General features: G+C 38.2%; 1 protein-coding gene across 7 annotated transcripts in view; it reads left to right on the top strand.

Moving 5' to 3' along the window:
• The window catches only part of LOC135768879 (RNA binding protein fox-1 homolog 3-like), a 291,731-nt gene that overhangs the window by 257,063 nt on the left and 11,871 nt on the right, over nt 1-22,797 (top strand). For 6 of the 7 annotated variants that reach the window (XM_065278235.1, XM_065278237.1, XM_065278234.1 and 3 more), the window contains 6 exons: nt 2,144-2,236; nt 2,901-2,961; nt 3,097-3,150; nt 15,369-15,501; nt 15,748-15,787; nt 20,452-20,510. In XM_065278235.1, coding sequence (XP_065134307.1) covers nt 2,144-2,236; nt 2,901-2,961; nt 3,097-3,150; nt 15,369-15,501; nt 15,748-15,787; nt 20,452-20,510 — 440 coding nt within the window. The remainder of the gene's footprint in view (nt 1-2,143; nt 2,237-2,900; nt 2,962-3,096; nt 3,151-15,368; nt 15,502-15,747; nt 15,788-20,451; nt 20,511-22,797) is intronic. The other variant, XM_065278239.1, reaches the window with a different exon arrangement.

Consider the following 22,797-nt stretch of genomic DNA (forward strand, 5'->3'; position numbering starts at 1 on the left):
ATATTTTTAACTATCGGACGATTTTTTTTTTTACTTTTGGCTGATAAAAGCGATTTTTTTTTTTTACTATTGGGCAATAAAAGCTTTTTTTTAATTATCGGACAATAAAAGTATTTTTTTTACTATCGGATAAAAGCACTTTTTAAATATCGCCCAATAAAAGCTTTTTTTTTTACTTTGCCGATAAAAGCTTTTTTTGCTTTTGGCCAATAAAAGTGATTTTTTTTTGCTATTGGCCGATAAAAGCGTTTTTTTTTTTTACTATAGAACGATAAAATATTTTTTTAACTATCGGACGATTTTTTTTTACTTTTGGCTGATAAAAGCGATTTTTTTTTTACTATTGGGCAATAAAAGCTTTTTTTATTATCGGACAATAAAAGTATTTTTTTACTATCGGCCGATAAAAGCTTTTTTTGCTTTTGGCCAATAAAAGTGCTTTTTTTTACTATTGGCCGAGAAAAGCGTTTTCTTATTATTATTATTATTGAACGATAAAATATTTTTTTTAACTATCAGCCGATTTTTTTTTACTATTAGCTGATAAAAGCGTTTTTTTTACTATTGGGCAATAAAAGCTTTTTTTTTATTATCGGACAATAAAAGTATTTTTTTTACTATCGGATAAAAGCACTTTTTAAATATCGGCCAATAAAAGCTTTTTTTTACTTTGCCGATAAAAGCTTTTTTTACTATCGGCCGATAAAAGCTTTTTTGCTTTTGGCCAATAAAAGTGCTTTTTTACTATTGGCCGAGAAAAGCGTTTTCCTATTATTATTATTATTATTGAACGATAAAAAATTTTTTTTTAACTATCAGATGATTTTTTTTACTATTAGCTGATAAAAGCTTTTTTTTACTATTGGGCAATAAAAGCTTTTTTTACTATCGGCCGATAAAAGCTTTTTTTACTATCTGCTATAAAATCTTTTTTTTTTTACTATCAGCCATTGTTTAAAAACTGCCAATAGTCATGGCCGATATATCCTGTCAAACAAAAGAGAACAGTTTGAGCTCTGTGTATAGAAAAAATAAAGAAACATGACTAGTTTAATGTTAAATATTAATGGTCATTATATAAACGAATAATATTCCGAAAATGTAATATTCAGAATTTAGTTTATGCAAGTTAACTTAAACACTATAAAACTATTGATATCGACAGATATCAGTCTAAATAATCCGTATCTTTGGAAAAATGTAATATCAGTGCAGCTGTAATCCCTATATTATTTAGCCCATTTAAAGCGATAATACCCCCCTAAATACAAATTATGTCATTTACTCTTAACTTTCTGATGCTGTAAATTTGAATATAAGGAAACTGGAGATTTTTTGTATTTTGTTGTTCTAACAAAGAGAAAATCATAACGGTTTAAAATGTCATTAGGGTGTAAATACGATTCATTATTTTCCCTTAAAATTCTTTTCATTTGTTCCTCTGATGTAATTAAATCCCAGTACACAGAAATAATGAAGTTTGAACCGATCACATTACTGTGTGTCGTGATCATTATCCAACACTGTACCCATACTTGTGTTAAGGGCCAATTGTAAAGCACACAATACAACACAACACAATGATGTTTTCCCCCCACAGCTCGATATGATGAAGAGAACAGCCCGATCTGCTCGTTGTGTGTCCTACAAAGCCCATTACCCATGATGCCTTGCTCTCCCGACCACCAGCATCGCTGTATAATGAACCGACCGGCCCATTAATAAACAATCTATTTTCTACGAAGCAGCAATTTGCATTCAATATGTTTGTCCTTGTTGAAAAATGGGGTCTGTTTTACCCCTCTGTGTAAGCTAATTATTGCATGATAAAACACAGAGGGTTGAGAAATGCAGTCGTGTGAAATGTCTAAAGGATTAATTTTGCCCTCATTTTTTTTCTCAAATCATTCCTTTATCTCTCTCTCTCTCTCTTCTGCAACTCATCCATTCACACTTAACTTATCAAATTAAAGTGTTAGTTTGGTAAAGAAATGCTTGGTGTACATGCAAACTCTGCAGTTTCACTTTCATTGTAATTCCTCATCTTTCTTCCTTTTGTGTGCTCCTAACGCTCTCCAAACCCTTTCAATGTTGTTTCTCTCTCTCTCTCTTTATCCCCTTGCTTCACTCCGTGCATCATCAGGGCTTTGGCTTTGTAACGTTTGAAACGAGCACAGATGCAGATCGCGCGCGGGAGAAACTAAACGGTACAATCGTAGAAGGACGTAAAATCGAGGTGCTTTCCTTTTTCCCTTCTCTCCTTCCCTCATTCCTGCCCGCTGACCTCATTTCCTGTCCTCATCCTGAGATTTCTCCCGAGAGCATCTGCACGCTTCTTGTCCATGCATGTGTGTTTATGTATGGAAGATGTATGGAAGAAATATTCTGGGTTAAATGCAATTTAAGATAGTTTGGACATGTTGGAAACCACTCCAAAATTAAAGTTAAATGGGTTTGCTTCAAGAAATAAAACATTAGGAGATTATTTCTGAAAATAACCCAGAATATTCCTTTAACTTTATTTATGATCTGAGGAAAATATTAAAGCTGGACTGAATCTTTTGAATATTCATCATCGTCATCTCTCATTGGATGATGCATAAGCAGTATGAATCAATCAGATCAGATCTGGGGTATATATGTATCTCTTATTGCTTGCACAGTATATATCATCATTTTTATTATATAATAAAATTTCATAATATTGCACCACATTCTGTAATGTATTGTGTGTGTCTGTGGTTAGATTCGGTTCAGAGAGCTTTGAAAAGATGCATTGTGGGTCATTACAGTAAAAGGCGTGAGATATGCTGACAGATATGCATGTTGTGCATGAGCGGGTACTTTTACTCTTGTGGTTTTGATGTATTTTTAAATCTCTCTGTCTCTCTTTCTCCCAGGTGAACAACGCCACAGCCAGAGTGATGACAAATAAGAAAGCAGTAAACTCGTACACAAACAGTAAGCTCCTCAAACAAGACTAACAGTCCTGCCGGTTTACTCTTGACCATCGCTGACAGATGTTATTTTAACCCCAGTGGGATCTGTTAAGCAGAAGTGTTTGCTGGAGGTTTTTATCGGTCTGTCTCTCTTTAGGTTGGAAACTGAATCCAGTTGTTGGAGCCGTTTATGCACCTGAGCTCTACGCAGGTGAGAAACACTGATTGGAAATTGAAGTTTTTGACAGATGCTGTAACATGTGTACCAAAACATCATTTTAATGACCATCGTTCACCTCAGACATTTAGAAATAAACAGGCGGTGATTTTATGTGTAAGTGACCTCTATTATTTTCCTGTTGTGACTTCTTTGCATGTGAACGAGTAACAGCAACACCAGAAAGTGTTTGAATATCTTGAGTAGATGTTGATGGGCCGATGTTAATGAGCTTGTGGTAGTGTAGTGTTGTTAATAATCATAAAGATTTTTGAATGAGCTGTTTTTAAGTATAGTTTCATTTTCTGAAGAAACAGTAAGTATCAACACACAACTGCGGTTGCTAAGTGGTTACCAGGGGGGTTTGTGTGGTTGTCAGGGCATTTCTCTATAATAATAATTATAATACGTTACATTTATATAGTCAGCCATATTGCGGCAGAACGCCCACCACATACCAGCCTATTAGTGGAGAGGAGACTGAGTATTATAGCCAGTTAGTATATGAGCGGATGTTTACTAGTCCAATGGGCAAGTTTGGCCAGGATGCCAGGGCACACCCCCCTACTCTTTTTTTGAATGACATCCTGGGATTTTTAATGACCACAGAGAGTCAGGACCTCGGTTTAACATCTCATCCGAAGGACGGTGCTTTTTTGGAAAGTATAGTGTCCCCTTTACTATACTGGGGTGTGAGGACCCACACGGACAACATTGTGAGCACCCCCTGCTGGTCTCACTAACACCTCTACCAGCAGCAACCTGGTTTTCCCAGGAGGTCTCCCATCCAATACCGACCAGACCCAGCCCTACTTAGCTTCAGTGGGCAAGCTGTCTTGGGCTACAGGGTGATATGGCTGCTGCTATGGTTATTAAGGTGTTGGGAGTTTGCTAATTGGTTACCAGGGTGTTTGGGGTAATTGCCAGGGCATTGCTCTAGGGTTGTTATGGTGTTGGGTGTTTGCTAGATGGTAAGGTGTTCCAAGTGGTTGCCAGGGCATTTCTTTCTTTATTCTTTACGCCATTCCAGCATCTATGGCTACATTCATGGCTAGAACTGGTTAATTCATACACAGTTGAAGTTTATTTCCAGACACAGGTTGGGGGATGGACAGTTTTGGCATCTCCAATTTGCCTAACTTGCATGTTTTTGGCCTGTGGGAGGAAACCGGAGTACCCTAAGGCTATGTTTACATTAATGCGTTTATCTTTTAAAACGCGTTACTTTTGCTACGTTTACGCCTTTCATATACACTACATCACCGTTTTCGACCCTCATAAACGGATTCGTTCGCAAACGCTGAAGACCCTGTTTTAGTTTGAGAACTCAGACGTTGCTCTGAGTGTAAATGAACGTAGACGGAGTCTTATGTAAACGAACAGCTGATGTTAACGTGACAGCGCATTTTCAAAGTAAAAATTATTTTATTCATGTAAATGTTGGTTTGTTACGGAGGTTTTGCCAAAAATAGTAAACATCTACCAACCAGCTATTATAAACGCTAAATATTGGATTGTTTTAACATGTATCCTTATAGATAATGTCTGTTTTATATGAATGTTTGAGTATTGTTGTAATGTGTTTATGTTTTGTTTAAATTTAGTTAGCTTACGAAAGATAGACTGTAATTTTAAACGCAATATAGGCGTTGTAAAGGCCAATATGAAGGGAGAATTGTAATGGGTCAGACATTATTTTGCAGTTTAATGTAAGTTTTGTTTGCTACTTTAAAATGAATTTCGTTTCAGATAATTTGTCTCTTAATTTTAATCGATGTTTTGTTGATAAGTTTTGTGAATATAAATTAATAAAAACAATAAACTCAACGTCATTAATATAATGCTCGTTTAGGCGCTTGCGCATAGCTATTTCTGTGTTGCTAGCGGAGGACTTGCACGGACCTCGCACACTTTTAAAAATTAATGCAATAAGCATTTCTGGTAGGCTAAAGCAATACTCACCTCTTACTATGTTTGATTGAAGTTTGAATTTGCTGAAATGTATTTTTGCTTCAAGTTCGCTACTGTTCAGTGTTCACTTGAATGCTTTCTTTTTAAATCATAAAGACCTTTCTGTTTAGTTATAAAATCAAAATTAACCTATTAATCATATTAATATGTTGTAGGGGGGAGCTAGAAGAGTATAAGTGTTTGTTTTGTTTAAATTTAGTTAGCTTATTACGAAAGATAGACTGTAATTTTAAATGCCATATAGGCGTTGTAAAGGCCAATATGAAGGGAGAATTGTAATGGGTCAGACATTATTTTCCAGTTTAATGTAAGTTTTGTTTGCTACTTTAAAATGAATTTCGTTTCAGATAATTTGTCTCTTAATTTTAATCGATGTTTTGTTGATAAGTTTTGTGAATATAAATTAATAAAAACAATAAACTCAAAGTCATTAATATATAATGCTCTTAGGCGCTTGCTTTTAGCTATTCTGTGTTGCTAGCGGAGGACGTGCACGGACCTCGCACACTTTTAAAAATTTATGCAATAAGCATTTCTGGTAGGCTAAATTAATACTTCACCTCTTACTATGTTTGATTGAAGTTTGCATTTGCTAAAATTTATTTTTGCTTCAAGTTCGCTACTGTTTAGTACTGTTCACTGGAATGCTTTCTTTTTAAATCATAAAGACCTTTCTGTTTAGTTATAAAATCAAAATTAACCTATTAATCATATTAATATGTTGTAGGGGGTAGATAGAACAGTATAAGACTTTCCCAAACACATTTTTATAGGTAAAAAAATAGTGTCTGTTATAGTTGCCAGCAAAGGACCCATGTATGACTTTTTGTCAATATCACACACCCCTAGGCTGCGTAAATGCGCAAAGGTAAGCTATTATTAGAGTAATAAGTTATTTTACACTTTTATGCGCATGCCCAGTTATGTGATTGGTCATGTTTCATGCGTTTATGGTGGTGTATAGTGTGGATGAAGATTCTTTTTAAAATGCCAGTATAAACGAGGATCGTTTTCATTTTAAAATGCCGTTTTAAAATGCAAATGCTCTAATGTAAACATGGCCTAAGTAAACTGACACAGGGAGAACATGCAAACTCCACACAGAAAGGCCACCTGACCTAGGCGGGTCTTGAACCTGGGACATTCTTGCTGTAACTGTGGGTTCACACCAGCCGTGCTTGAGATGTCAAATTCACGTCTACCACATCAAATTTGCCACTTGAACATTTTGAGTTTACTCGCTTCATTCACGCGGAAATTTGCGTCATGGGAGGGGCTTCTGCAACTGCATTTACTTCCTGTAATCACGTCACTACTAGAGCAAGCTCCTGATTGGTTAACATGGCAAGTTTTTCAACCAAAGTAAAAAAATTTCAACTTGCGTGTTCCCATTAGCGCAAACTAGACGCATGAATGAGGCGGAATCGCGTCTACCATGCCACGCTAAACGCCTCAATCGCACCTTGAGAACTCCAGATGCGCGTCAACGCGTCTTCATATTTACTGAACATTGAAATCACTCGCACTTGACGCCTCTACCGCGTCTGGTGTGAACCCACTGAGCCACTGTGCCGCCCCACCAGATTGTTAAGGTGTTGTGAGGTTGCCAATTGGACACCAGGGTGTTTTGGGTGGTTGCCACGGCATTTCCTGGGTTTGTTAAGTTGTTGTGTGATTGCTAGATGGTTAGTAGGGTTTGTTGGGGGTGGTTGCCAGGGCATTGCTCTATGGTTGTTAAGGTGTTGTGCTTTTGCCAGATGGTTAGGGTGTTCCAAGTGGTTGACAGGAACTTTCCTTGTGGTTGTTAAGGTGTTGTGCGGTTGCTAGATGGTTATTAAGGTATATTGGATGGTTGCTGGAGTATTACTTTATGGTTGTTAAGGTGTTTTGCATTTGCTAGATGGTTACTAGGTTGTTCCAGGTGGTTGCCAGGGCATTTTCTGTTGTGGTAAATGTGTTGTGCAGTTTCTAGGTGGTTACCAGGGTGTTTTGGATGGTTGGCAGGGTGTAACTCTAAAGTATGTCTTCAGGCTGCCTTGCACAGCACGACCAGGTGATTGTTAAATGACTAATTAATTGCTGCTCAAAATGAAATTGAGATTAGGTTTGTTACTCTCACTCTGAAGAAGACTTGTAAGCTGCAACGTGTAGGTGTATTTGTCACCTGTTTATAAAATATTAAGTCATGATGAAATAAAGGCTTTTTGACTTTTTTCTACATCCTTCAAGTGCCTTGGAAATTCTTTAAGTAAATTACCCCTTACATCCAAAGAGCACCGAGATCAGGAATTCACACCCCATGCAGCACTTCTTTTGCATTCTTTGCTTTGATAACTCTATGTTTGTTTATGGTTGTAAAGGTGTTGTGCGGTTGCTAGGTGGTTATTAGGCTGTTCTTGGTGATTGCCAGGCCATTACTCTATGGATGTTAAGGTATTGTGTGATTGTAGGTGGTAAGTAGGATATTTTTGGTGGTTACCAGGGCATTGCTATATGTTTGTAATGTATTGTGCAGTTGCTAGATGGTTACTAAGGTATTTTGGGTGGTTGCTTGAGCTTTTTTATGGTTGTTAAGGTGTTGTGCTGTTGCTAGGTGGTTACCAAGGTGTTTTGGGTGGTTGTCGGAGCATTTCTTTGTGATTGTTAAGATGTTGTGCAGGTGCTAGGTGGTAACTCAGGTGTAGTGAGTTGTTGCCAGGGCATTGCTCTATGGTTTGTTAAGGTGTTGTTCAGTTGCTAAGTGGTTACTAGGCTGTTCTTAGTGGTTGCCAGGCCATTACTCTACGGATGTTAAGGTGTTGTGTGATTGTAGGTGGTAAGTATGATATTTTTGGTGGTTACCAGGGCATTGCTATATGTTTGTAATGTATTGTGAGTTGCTAGATGGTTACTAAGGTATTTGGGTGATTTCTTGAGCATTTTTATGGTTGTTAAGGTGTTGTGCTGTTGCTAGGTGGTTACCAAGGCGTTTTGGGTGGTTGCCAGAGCATTTCTTTGTGATTGTTAAGATGTTGTGCAGGTGCCAGGTGGTAACTCAGGTGTAGTGAGTTGTTACCAGGGCATTGCTCTATTGTTTGTAAAGGTGTTGTTCAGTTGCTAAGTGGTTACTAGGCTGTTCTTAGTGGTTGCCAGGCCATTACTCTACGAATGTTAAGGTGTTGTTTGATTGTAGGTGGTAAGTATGATATTTTTGGTGGTTACCAGGGCATTGCTATATGTTTGTAATGTATTGTGAGTTGCTAGATGGTTACTAAGGTATTTGGGTGATTTCTTGAGCATTTTTATGGTTGTTAAGGTGTTGTGCTGTTGCTAGGTGGTTACCAAGGCGTTTTGGGTGGTTGCCAGAGCATTTCTTTGTGATTGTTAAGATGTTGTGCAGGTGCCAGGTGGTAACTCAGGTGTAGTGAGTTGTTGCCAGGGCATTGCTCTATTGTTTGTTAAGGTGTTGTTCAGTTGCTAAGTGGTTACTAGGCTGTTCTTAGTGGTTGCCAGGCCATTACTCTACGGATGTTAAGGTGTTGTTTGATTGTAGGTGGTAAGTATGATATTTTTGGTGGTTACCAGGGCATTGCTATATGTTTGTAATGTATTGTGAGTTGCTAGATGGTTACTAAGGTATTTGGGTGATTTCTTGAGCATTTTTATGGTTGTTAAGGTGTTGTGCTGTTGCTAGGTGGTTACCAAGGCGTTTTGGGTGGTTGCCAGAGCATTTCTTTGTGATTGTTAAGATGTTGTGCAGGTGCCAGGTGGTAACTCAGGTGTAGTGAGTTGTTGCCAGGGCATTGCTCTATGGTTTGTTAAGGTGTTGTTCAGTTGCTAAGTGGTTACTAGGCTGTTCTTAGTGGTTGCCAGGCCATTACTCTACGGATGTTAAGGTGTTGTTTGATTGTAGGTGGTATGATATTTTTGGTGGTTACCAGGGCATTGCTATATGTTTGTAATGTATTGTGAGTTGCTAGATGGTTACTAAGGTATTTGGGTGATTTCTTGAGCATTTTTATGGTTGTTAAGGTGTTGTGCTGTTGCTAGGTGGTTACCAAGGCGTTTTGGGTGGTTGCCAGAGCATTTCTTTGTGATTGTTAAGATGTTGTGCAGGTGCCAGGTGGTAACTCAGGTGTAGTGAGTTGTTGCCAGGGCATTGCTCTATGGTTTGTTAAGGTGTTGTTCAGTTGCTAAGTGGTTACTAGGCTGTTCTTAGTGGTTGCCAGGCCATTACTCTACGGATGTTAAGGTGTTGTGTGATTGTAGGTGGTAAGTATGATATTTTTGGTGGTTACCAGGGCATTGCTATATGTTTGTAATGTATTGTGAGTTGCTAGATGGTTACTAAGGTATTTGGGTGATTTCTTGAGCATTTTTATGGTTGTTAAGGTGTTGTGCTGTTGCTAGGTGGTTACCAAGGGGTTTTGGGTGGTTGCCAGAGAATTTCTTTGTGATTGTTAAGATGTTGTGCAGCTGCTAGGTGGTAACTCGGGTGTAGTGAGTTGTTGCCAGGCATTGCTCTATGGTTTGTTAAGGTGTTGTGCAGTTGCTAAGTGGTTACTAGGCTGTTCTTAGTGGTTGCCAGGCCATTACTCTATGGATGTAAAGGTATTGTGTGATTGTAGGTGGTAAGTATGATATTTTTGGTGGTTACCAGGGCATTGCCCTATGTTTATTAGGTATTGTGCAGTTGCTAGATGGTTACTAAGGTATTTTGGGTGGTTGCTTGAGCATTTTTATGGTTTGTTAAGGTGTTGTGCAGTTGCTAAGTGGTTACTAGGCTGTTCTTAGTGGTTGCCAGGCCATTACTCTATGGATGTTAAGGTGTTGCTAGCTGCTGTTCCTGTCACTTAATGGTAGAGTATTGTTTTAGCAACACAAAAGATTGTGGTTTCAATCCCAGGGAACACATGCTGGAAAATGTACATCTTGTAAGTCGTTTCGGCTAAACGAGTCTGCCAAATGCGTACATGTATTCCTATGTGGATTTATGCTTTCCTGTTATATCATCCTCAATGTGAAGTGCAGTCATACAGAAAAAGCAGCATATTTTTCATCAACAAACTGTAATTTAAGGCATCATTAACTTCTGCAGGGGTGAAGGACGAGTGAAGGACAGAGTTTTACTGTCGTTCAATTCATAAAGCATTGAGTTAGCAGCTCAAAGGTCACAGACTCGATTCATATTCAATGCCCTTTAAGTTGCACTAGATTAATGCATAAATATAAATAAATGTTAAATCTAATATTTAAGGTCAGAGGTTTTTGAATAGTTGTGATTTTTCCCTTAGTAAACATCATTGTAGAGAACACCGTTCTGATTGATTAAATGTCTACATTTTGTCATTCAAGTCTTGTGTTATAAGAAAATATTTGATTGTTTTCATATGATTTGCCTTTTTTTACCAAAAGAAGATGAATGATGAATGCTGATAGCCCAAAGGAGCACATGTAGTACAGGTTGATTGTCGCCCGGGGCGAGCTGGGGTTAAACATCACGCTCGGAGGCTCAATGCTGATGTCAGTCATTTTCCACTTCACCAAGCTAAACCTAAGACCGTTGTGTTAGCAGTCCTGAACCACGCGTCCAATAAAACCGTTCACGCAAACATGCTATTACCTAAACTAGATGCCATGTTGATTCCTTTCAGCGATAAAAACACACGCCAGTGAACACATCATAACCTGGGTGTTAATTTATTGGAGTCAGATGGTGGTCGTATCATTAGCGCTGCTAGTTAGCTCTAGGCTCAATTTGATCAGCAGTCACGGATTTTACTCTGTAAAATTCTTCAGTCGAACAAATGAAGGATTCAGTGCTGTAATTGGCTTTAGTTCATATTCTCGGCGCTCTGTTTTGCTAAATGAGTCCGTTCTGATTTGCCCTCAAGTCTCAATGACTGTAAAAGTCTTTCATAAGGAAAATGAAACGAGCTCGAGAGAGCCGTATGCGAGCGTGTGACGCCGGCAAACTCGTTCACCAGAACCTTGCAGATAACATCAGACTACAGATAGATTATAATAATACAGTAATGCTTAAATGGTTTGAATTCGATTAATATGCGGTTCTGGTTATGTTCTGGAGGAAAGAACCATACAGAATGAGTTATCAGATGGTGTGGATGGATGAAAATGAAATACGGTGCAGGTTGTTTGTGTAATTGTCCATTGAGACACACTCACGAGGGCTTTCTCCGGTTTGATAGCCGTGTGTTATATGAACCCTCTTCATTCTGATGAGGCAAGCTGCTATCATTTCATCTGGGAGAAGTTCACGGTCCATATCAGAGTTCTGCCCATTACACTTAAATGTGTTCAGAGTCAAAGTCTTTAAATAACACACACTCGACGGCACACACACGTCCACTCTGTATCGGTGGGGATGGAGGGTCTCTTCCAACACCAGCTGTTGAGTTTTCCAGACTCTGCCTAACAGTTTATCAGGACTAAACATCAACATATGTTCAGCAGTTTGCTTCCGTCCTGCAGTCCAGCCTGCAGCCACAAACCTGTTTCTTACAGCTGAGGAATAAAGAGACGGTTCGGCCTAAGATGTCCATTTTTTTATCATTCACAAGCCCTGCTTGCACTGTTGACTTCTCAAGACTGGTTATATACAACATAATGTGTTGCTTTTTAGTTATTAGATGCACGAGATCACATTGTGTGTTTTGTTTACATTAAAAAAATGTCTATGTATCAACATGATTTGAGAGCTACAGCTGAAGGGAAAATAATGCAGGGGTCTTAGACTTTGAAGATATCTACATGGTGGTATTTGGACATTTTTGTGTCTGTATGCCGGATTAAGAATTTGGAGGCCCCTGGGCACAATGTCTTGTAGGCCCCCCAAATTATATGTATTATATGGTTATTTTTGTTAGAAACACCTCTACCTTTACAGGATTTACACTTTGCAGCCTATGATCACAACTTGTAGGACTATATCAATGCATGTAGATATTTTAGTTGCAAGCAGGGACCTGCATAGGGGGACAGGTCACACATCTTGAAAAATTATTTCATTATTTAGATTTTTTTTATTTAATTTTCTTCCCGTTGCTTGGGCCCCAAGTGCGCGTAGGGCCCTGGGCTGTGCCCATAATGCCCATTGGATAATTTGACCCTGACTACGTAGCAGTGTAAACAGTCAACAAAAGTTTTGTGTTTGTTGATGACTTAGTGTGTGTGAGGTCATTTGTATGGATGTGTTTTGAGTTGTGTGTTTGTGAGCTCATTTGTATGGGTGTGTTTTCAGTTGTGTGTTTGTGAGCTCATTTGTATGGGTGGGTGATTGTCGCGAAATTACACTTATGAGGTGTCATGAAACATTTCGATAAAAAAGTAAATGCTATCAAAATAATAAGCATACAGTTACAAACATCTCTTCATGTACTATTTTGCACATGATTTCAAATGACATCATACAAACCAATTTTGTTGTTTTTTCCACATTTAAGGGGAACATTTTTATTACCGCAACCTGTCCATGACTGGGTTTGTGTTCTTTGACATGGAAATATTTATAATTAAAAAAACTAAAAAATAAAAAGCTTCAGTGCATGTTATACTATAAACATTTACAGTAAAGAAACATGTGGTATTTGGTACAAGTACAATTTTCTCATCCTCCGCAACAATTTTCAATCATTGTTTAACCTCTCAAGGAACTAACATTAATAAAAAAAATAGTTGGAAGGGACATAATTGACTGCGACACTCAGGATGGCTTCCAGGTTAGCAGTTCTTTTTTTCTCTCCAGATAAAAGTTGAAATTTTGTTTGTCAACTTTTTAGTTCTCTTTCCCGAAACATGAGTTTGTAAATGCATATATTTAATGTAATATCATGTTGTGGTAATGATAACTTTTGTTAATGATAATCTAAAAAATGTAAATAATTCTATAGGAAATATTTTTTTTAAAGTTCAGACCTTAAGGGGGGGGGGGTTCAATGGTATTTCAAGCATTCTGACTTATTAACACCGTTATAGAGTTGTTTCCTCATGCTAAACGTAGGCAAAGTGTCAAAAAAGCAGTTGGACTTGCACTTTGCCAGGGTTCGTACAATTTTCGGAAAGTTTTTTTCGATTACAGGTCCAACTGACGTTTCAGGGGTTTTCTATACGTATCACTTCTTTATATGGGCACTTCCCCCGGAAAACCCCGCCCACCCGTCAATCACCGGGAGACGCTAGAACTTGCAAACATCTTATCACACCACACAGCTTTGTTTAATTTCAAAACTCAACAATGGCACGAAAGAAGAAGTGTGTTTTTGGATGTAAGAAGAAATACAGCCTTATAAAAAACGATGGATATAGTTTATTATCCGGTGTAACAGCGGAGTTTTGCGTGTGTGTTTGATGCGCTGGATTTTCCCAACCGGGTCATGACGAGTTGTACGCGGTAAGTAAGACTTCTGTCTTATGTTGGAAATAGTCGCTTGCATATTATATAAATGACACGAACATGTAGTGAATCAAGTTAAAACAGTGTTGTATAGTGTTGCATGACTCATACTCGCTCCTCCCGCGGTATAACTCCTCCTTCTTCATTTTTTCGTACGTTATCGGAAAGATTCGGTAAAGCTAATCTTTCTTTTATAAATCTGATTAAACTAAAGACTCTTCGGAGATATAAAGGATGTCATACTACTCTATAGGTACTCCAGATTAACATCAGAAATGCAGAAACAGCGTGTGTTACGTGAGCTTTAATCTTATATGTGCAAAAAAATTGTCTTCAAGGGTTTTTTAAAAATTCTGATGCTGGACACCTTTTAAATCTGAATTTCATGAGAATCTCACCCGGGTGTGTTTTGAGTTGTGTGTATGTGAGGTCATCTGTATGGGTGTGTTATGAGTTGTATGTGTGTATATAAAGGCTGATAGAAGTCTTTGTGGCGCCGGGTTCCTCGTTCTTCTTTGTTGTTTGCAACCCAAACTATCCCATGAGCTTTTAGTGATGAGTGTGAGGTAATGATCGCAGAGAGCCTCCTGTTTTACTCACTACTGTCTTACTCTACATCTCTTCACATGGAATATCATTTTAGACGACTCAAAGAAAACAGGCAACATTTAGGCTTAGGAGAGAGAGAGAGAGAGAGAGAGAGAGAGAGAGAGAGAGAGAGAGAGAGAGAGAGAGAGAGAGAGAGAAGACCCATTAGCTGCTGCTAAATTCATTTATCAGTTACACACCCTCAGAAACAATCTACAGCCCTGATCTTGTATAGTACTTCTATTCTACCTCCCATGTGCCTCCATAAATGTAAATTTGTATACTTCAAATGTTTATATTTCAAAGTCTATTTTCTATTGTAAATGTCCTCTGATTCTATTTTATTTGACTTTATTTGCAATAGTACTTCATCCATCATCCAGCACCTTAGCTTAATTCCACCTTAATGTTCTTATTATTGTGTTACTGTATGTTTTTTGTATAATGCTTTGGCAATATTGTAAGTGACAAAATCATGCCAATAAAGATTCTTTAAATTGACATTAAAAATTGAGATACTTATACACAGAGAGAAATATAGAGAGTAAAAGAGGGCACCATGTTTCAGCACCATGGACAGCTGCCCGAGTTTCAGCACCATGGACAGCTGCCATTGACACACAGATGAGGATTTCTCTAATAGCCTCGTACAAAATGATCATTCTGTTGTGATTCTGTCATGTCATTTCAAACCCATACTCTTTGTGCCAAGGTGCACAGAATAAGGCCAGGCTTCTCTTTTCTATAAAATGACATTATGGCAAATTTGTGGCCAAGCTGCCAGGACAAAAAGCCAGGACATTAAACCATTCAGCACCATTTAGGATATTACTAATGGTCTGATGTCATATCATCATTTTATCTTTTGTGCCCCAAGGAAGAAACTGACAGTGGTTTGAAATTATATGAGATGAAGTAAATAATGATAAATGACTGTGTCAGATCATGTCCGATCTCTCTCGATGAGTGTATCTCTTATTGTTGCTTTGCACATTAAGTAGTGAAGATGTGTGAAGATTATTCACTTTCTCACAGGAAGACTAGCAGAACAGACTTCGGTCATATTTATCTGTAGTTTAATGTTTTTTGGCTAAGGCAGCATACACTGTTCATATCAGTTACTGTACAGATATCTGTAAAGATCCACAGATATACAAAACCATGCATTCAGTTCTAGTCATTGAAATATCAGTGCCGGGGTGAACTAACTTGGTAACCATCTTGTATTCTCCTAAATGTATTTGTGTTTCTGTCTTGACAGTGACGGGTTTCCCGTACCCCACAGCAGGGGCGACAGTGACCTACAGAGGTGCTCATCTGAGAGGAAGAGGTCGAGCCGTTTATAACCCCTTCCGTACGGCCCCACCTCCTCCACCTATCCCGGCCTATGGAGCGTGAGTCCTCTGCTTACTAAAGCAAACAATATAACAAACTAACCAGATGAAGACATCTCAGCATGACAGAAACATGGATTTGGACCTGATCTCTTGCATCCATATAATCTCTGATCATGTTGAATTTGAATTTACTTTGAGTTCTGAGTCAAAGTGATTTATTTCATGTGGTTACATGACTAAATTCTGCTCTGTGAGGGCTTTTAATCTGATGCATTTATTGTCTTATCTGTTTCTCTCACACAGAGTTCTGTATCAGGATGGATTCTACGGCGCTGAGATCTATGTGAGTCACTTTGTGTTTCATTCTTTGTTTTGGCTTTGATTAAGCACACGTGTTGTGTCAAGAAACTAATAACAAAATATTCTGCATCCCATCCATTTACCACGAACTGTTTCACTATCCTTACACTTAAACAAGCCAGATATAATACAGTCAATGGTGTTTTATTCACATATGCAGTGTTACTCGGCACAAGGCCTTTTTACAGAAACACTTCACACATAAATAAAAACAACTGTGAACTTTCTGTCATCATTTACTCACTCTTGCGTGGTTGTAAACCTGTATGATGTTCTCATGAGGAACACAAATGCAGAAGATCCTCACACAAATGGGTTATGAAGGTTTGGTATACAGCACATAAGTCATGTGAATGACTGTTTGGGGGCCCTAATGTCTCTTTTGTAGCATAACACACCCATTACCTGCTGTGTTCACCAAACAGAAGAAAGCCCTACACATGGGGTGTGTTGAGTAAATGATGACAGAGTTGTCGTTTTGAAGGACTGTTCCTGTAAAAGTCCAACATCTCCCTTAAGTGTTTGAGGGAAATTTGTGGCAGGTGTTTATTTGACAAAGTTTCTCACTGTAACCATCAGGCAGGTGAATGTGAATCTCCTGTATTGTCTCAGATCTGCTGTGTGTTTCTCTGGCCACAAGTAAATCATGATAAGACCAAGCAGGTTCAGATAGCAGGATTTATCTTCTCCCACAATACACAAAAACACACACAAACACATTCAACTCTCACCTGAGACTGCAGTGTGAAGACCTGATAATGGCCACACACTGAACCTAAGTTATCTGAAAGACAAGATATTTCTCTTGTCTCGTTTTATCTCATCTATTCTCATACTCTTGTCTTATTACGTCATATCTTCTCTCATACTGTCGTCTCATTTTATCTTATCTCCTCTCATACTTTCATTTTATCTCATCTACTCTCTTACTCTCGTCTCATTTTATCTTATCTACTCTCGTACTCTTGTACTCTCTTATACTCTCGTCTCATTTTATCTCATCTACCCTTATACTCTTATCTCATTTTATCTAATCTACACTCATGCTCTCGTCCCAATTTATCTCATCTACTCTCATACTCTAGTCTCATTTTATCTCATCTACTCTTAAACTCTCATCTCATTTTATCTCATCTACTTTCATACTCTCGTCTCATTTTATCTCATCTACTCTTATACTCTTGTCTCATTTTATCTCATCCACTCTCATGCTCTCGTCTCATTTTATCTTATCTTACCTCACCACATTGTCTTTTCTCAATTTATCTCACCTACTCTCGTCTCATTTTATCTCATCTACTCTCATACTCTTGTCTCATTTTATCTTATCTTACCTCACCTCACCTCACCTCATTGTCTTTTCTCAATTTATCTCACCTACTCTCGTCTTATTTTATCTCATCTACTCTCATACTCTCGTGTCATTGTATCTCATATACTCTAATACTCTTGTCTCGTTTTATCTTACCTCACCTTTGTCTTGTCTCATTTTATCTCATCTTACCTCTTTGTCTCATTTTATCTCATCTACTCTCATACTCTCGTCTCATTTTATCTTACCTCACCTCATTGTCTTGTCTCATTTTATCTCATCTTACCTCTTTGTCTCATTTTATCTCACCTCTTTGTCTTGTCTCATTTTATCTCATCTTACCTCTTTGTCTCATTTTATCTCATCTACTCTCATACTCTCGTCTTATTTTATCTTACCTCACCTCATTGTCTTGTCTCATTTTATCTCATCTACCCTTATACTCTGTTCTCATTTTATCTTATCTACTCTCGTACTCTTGTACTCTCTTATACTCTCGTCTCATTTGATCTCATCTACCCTTATACTCTCATCTCATTTTATCTCATCTACCCTCATACTCTCGTCTCAATTTATCTCATCTACTCTCATACTCTAGTCTCATTTTATCTCATCTACTCTCGTACTCTTGTACTCTCTTATACTCTTGTCTTATTTTATCTCATCTACCCTTACACTCTCATATTATTTTATCTCATCTCCTCTCATACTCTTGTCTTATTTTATCTCATCTACCCTTATACTCTCATCCCATTTTATCTCATCTACTCTCATACTCTTGTCTCATTTGATCTCATCTCACATTATTGTCTTGTCTCATTGTATCTCATCTACCCTTATACTCTCATCTTATTTTATCTCATCTACTCTCATACTCTCGTCTCAATTTATCTCATCTACTCTCATACTCCTTTCTCCTTTTATCTCCCCTCACCTCATTATCGTGTCTAATTGTATCTCATCTACTCTCATACTCTCATCTCATTTCATCTCACCTCATTGTCTTGTCTCATCTCTCACTCTTATACTCTACTATTACGTCATATCTTCTCTTATACTCTCGTCTCATTTTATCTCATCCACTCTCATGCTCTCGTCTCATTTTATCTTATCTACTCTCATACTCTTGTCTCCTTTTATCTCCCCTCACCTCATTATTGTGTCTAATTGTATCTCATCTACTCTCATACTCTTGTCTCATTTCATCTTACCTCATTGTCTTGTCTCATCTCTCACTCTTATACTCTCACCTCTCCGATCAGCTTTGTAATGCTGGTTCGCTATTTTTAAACGTAGATGACTCTGTTCTAGAAACCAAATAAAAAAATCTCTGAGTAATTTTTAATTCAAGTTTGACTTGAGCCTCATGTTTGGTACACTGTAAAGAACTCATTTTTTCATCTCATAAATATTGACTGTGCTCTATGTCATCCCTTTCTGTGACGGAAAGGCTTATTAATACTTTTCTGTTTTTCCGCATTGACTATTGCAATGCACTTCTGGCTGGGGTTCCTAAATCAACACTTATCAAACTGCAATGTTTGCAAAATCCAGCTGCTAGGATCCTGACCAGAGTCAGGCAAAATGAGCATATCAAACCAATTCTTAAGTCCTTGCTCTGGCTTCCTGTAAGGTTCCGAGTTGATTTTAAAGTCCTCATGCTTACATATAAGGCACTGCATGGTCTGGCCCACGATTATCTGTCTGCACTTTTAACCTTATACACACACAAGCGTCAAACTTGTTTTACTCTGTTATTTGTTTGTTTTATGTAAAGTGTCTTGAAAAGCTCCTTTAAAGACGCTGTTTAAAATGAAAGTTATTGTTATTCTCATACTCCCGGCTCATTTTATTTCATCTCACCTCATGATCTCGTCTTATTTTATCTCATCTCCTCTCATACTCTCTTCTCATTTTATCTCACTTTCTGATCCTCTCATCTTTCTTTCCCTCAGCTCATCTCATTTGCTCTCATCTTCTCTCGTCTCGTTTTGTCTTCATTAATTCTTTTCTCAACAGTACGTTTTGTTACCATATTTAGGATCGTAAAGCGTGCGCTCTCGTTCACAGTGTCCTGATAAGAGGCATGTGCTGTGTATTGGGGCAGAGGTGGTGACAGTCTGATTTATTACCCCGCGTGTTTGCAGGCGTGGGCTCCAATCAGCAGAGTCCCACAGGAAGTTTACTACGGCTGCTCCTCCTCACTTCCTGTCCCCACGGGAACAAAGGGGAGGGGTCATGTGACCTCACAATTCCCCGCTCCACCTCTAACCTGATTTCATACGTTCCAACATCTTCATCAAATGTGCCATTTAGTTCTATTGCCAAAACTGGTATGACAGACGATGGGTAAACTAGCAATACGTTCAGTATTCAATACAATTTTATTTGCAATCTTTCTAAATGTTGCATTGTCAAACAACATTACATTTTGTTTGTTTGTTTGTTTTTTAATAGCTGGAAATTTCAAATCTGCTCCTTGTGCCTGTATGCTTGTATTTTTGTGAGCTCAGATTTGCCAAGAAGTTAGTCAATTGAATATGAAAAGTTACACTGTCAATGTTATTGTTTTAGCTCTGTGTTTTGTTCTATGTGTATCTACTTTAACCCCTAAAAATAGTTTTGGCTTCATTTAGCCTCCTAAGCTGAGAACGAGAAATGTTTTTAAATTTGAGTCTCACTGACTAAACCGTCTGATTTTAACCTTCTCTCAGCATTCGTGAACATCCATGTGCCTTGGGCATCTTGCAGCGTGTGAAAAGCTCTTGTTAAATAATACAGCAGCCCTGCGTAGAGCTCTGCTGACCGTCACAGATTCGCTCGATGCACATAAAACTTTCTGGACCTAATTTATATGCAGTTATCAAGCTATATCTCACATTCAGAGGATCTCTAAAGAGAAGGTATCGGGGATGTTTGTGAGTGCTGTAGCTCCTCCTGCTGGTTTGATCTGAACATGCACGAATGTTTTGTGTGGTTACTGGACTGAAGTATCTTCTGACGTACTGATTAATGTTGGTTATTAGTGATGAGCCTGCAGACAGATGATCTGATCTCCACCCCACACGTCCTGCTCTCATGATTATGATACAAAACACCAAATCACAAGAAAACAGACCACTCTGTCCCAAAACAGAAAGAGTTGATCAGATGTGACACATGAAGTGAAAAACATTAAAAAGTTTGTTCAACACATTGATTCAAAGCAGATTTTAAGCAGTTAAGAGCGACTGTGGCAAAGAAATGCAACATTAATATTAAATCATAAAACGTAGCAATGTGTTTGATAGACAGATGTTTTTGTATGTTATATGTTTTGTGGTTTGTGTTTGCAGGGCGGTTATGCAGCGTACAGATATACACAACCTACGACAGCTACAGCCTTCAGTGACAGGTATGTGTTTATTACAAGTTACAGAAGACAACAGTCTGTCAAAATTTTGAAACCTAAAACTGTGATTAGATGAACAAAAGATTACAAAAAAATCTGAAAATGAACTCCAACAACCGAGCGGAGACTATAGTGGGCAGTACTCCAAATTCAAATTTATGCCGATCACGTATCCATTTCTTCACTCAATACTTTCCTGTCCTCTCCTTACGTACTGTCTATCAAATAAAGGCAAAATGGCGAAAAAGATAACTTAAAAAAAATGAACTCAAACATTATTTCTCATAGGCGTGGATTGATGCATTGATTAAATTTCTAACGATACGATGCATCGATGCCACACATAAAATATCGATATGAGGTATCTTTAATTTGACACTCTCTGCATCATCATTCCTTGACGTAACCTCCATCTATGCATTTCCGCCAAAGTGCGCATTTTCATTTATTTTCATGTGCTAGTGTCAGCAAGTGAATGCAATGCAGCAACAAAGCAGTTGTAGCATCGAAAACACAGCTTAAGAGGCAGAAGATGTTGTGACTATCAGGTGCAAATCATGGGTTTGGAAATATTTTGTATTTGGAAAATGGATTGGACAAAATAGATTGGCAGAAAACCTTTGCCAGCTCAGCTAAAACACTAAAGACTTTGACTGTTGTCATCATAAGCTTGATTTTATTTGACATTTTCCCCTTATTACTTATTTTTCTTTATTTAAAAAAAGTTTTTTTCTTTGTTGTTGTAAATGTTCCAATTGGGGCAGAGATTGTGCATTTTTATAGAGTTAAATTAAACGTTTATGTTATATATTTTGATTGCATTTGTACGGAGCCCCTAAGGGGACATGGAGCAAAAATGTAAAAAGTTTAGTTTCGTGTGCGCACGTGAAACTATTGCATGCTCACGTAAAACTATCGCGTGCTCACATGAAACTATCACGTGCTCACATGAAACTATCGCGTGCTCACATGAAACTATCGCGTGCTCACATGAAACTGTCGCGTGCTCACATAAAACTATCGCATGCTCACGTAAAACTATCGCGTGCTCACATGAAACTATCACGTGCTCACATGAAACTATCGCGTGCTCACATGAAACTATCGCGTGCTCACATGAAACTATCGCGTGCTCACATGAAACTATCGCGTGCTCACATGAAACTGTCGCATGCTCACATAAAACTATCGCATGCTCACGTAAAACTATTGTGTGCTCACATAAAACTATCACATGCTCACGTAAAACTATTGTGTGCTCACATAAAACTATCGCATGCTCACGTAAAACTATTGTTTGCTCACATAAAACTATCACATGCTCACGTAAAACTATTGCGTGCTCACGTAAAACTGTCGCGTGCTCACATGAAACTATCGCTCGCTCACATAAAACTATCACATGCTCACGTGAAACTATTGGGTACTCACATAAAACTATCGCGTGCTCACATAAAACTATCGCGTGCTCACATAAAACGATCGCATGCTCACGTAAAACTATTGTGTGCTCACATGAAACTATCGCTCGCTCACATAAAACTATCACATGCTCACGTGAAACTATTGCGTACTCACATAAAACTATCGTGCGCTCACATAAAACTATCCCATGCTCACATAAAACTATCGCATGCTCACGTAAAACTATTGTGTGCTCACATGAAACTATCGCGCGCTCACATAAAACTATCGCGTGCTCACATAAAACTATCGCATGCTCACGTAAAACTATTGTGTGCTCACATGAAACTATTGCGCGCTCACATGAAACTATCGCGTGCTCACATGAAACTATCGCGTGCTCACATAAAACTATTGCATGCTCACATAAAACTATCGCATGCTCACGTAAAACTATTGTGTGCTCACATGAAACTATTGCGCGCTCACATGAAACTATCGCGTGCTCACATGAAACTATCGCGTGCTCACATAAAACTATTGCATGCTCACATAAAACTATCGCATGCTCACGTAAAACTATTGTGTGCTCACATGAAACTATCGCATGCTCACGTAAAACTATTGTGTGCTCACATGAAACTATCGCATGCTCACGTAAAACTATTGCATGCTCACATAAAACTATCGCATGCTCACGTAAAACTATTGTGTGCTCACATGAAACTATTGCGCGCTCACATAAAACTATCGCGTGCTCACATAAAACTATCGCATGCTCACGTGAAACTATCGCGTGCTCACATAAAACTATCGCATGCTCACGTGAAACTATCGCATGCTCACATGAAACTATCGCGTGCTCACATGAAACTATCGCGTGCTC

This window comes from Paramisgurnus dabryanus, chromosome 3 (assembly GCF_030506205.2).
Source record: "Paramisgurnus dabryanus chromosome 3, PD_genome_1.1, whole genome shotgun sequence".
NCBI classification, from domain to species: domain Eukaryota; kingdom Metazoa; phylum Chordata; class Actinopteri; order Cypriniformes; family Cobitidae; genus Paramisgurnus; species Paramisgurnus dabryanus.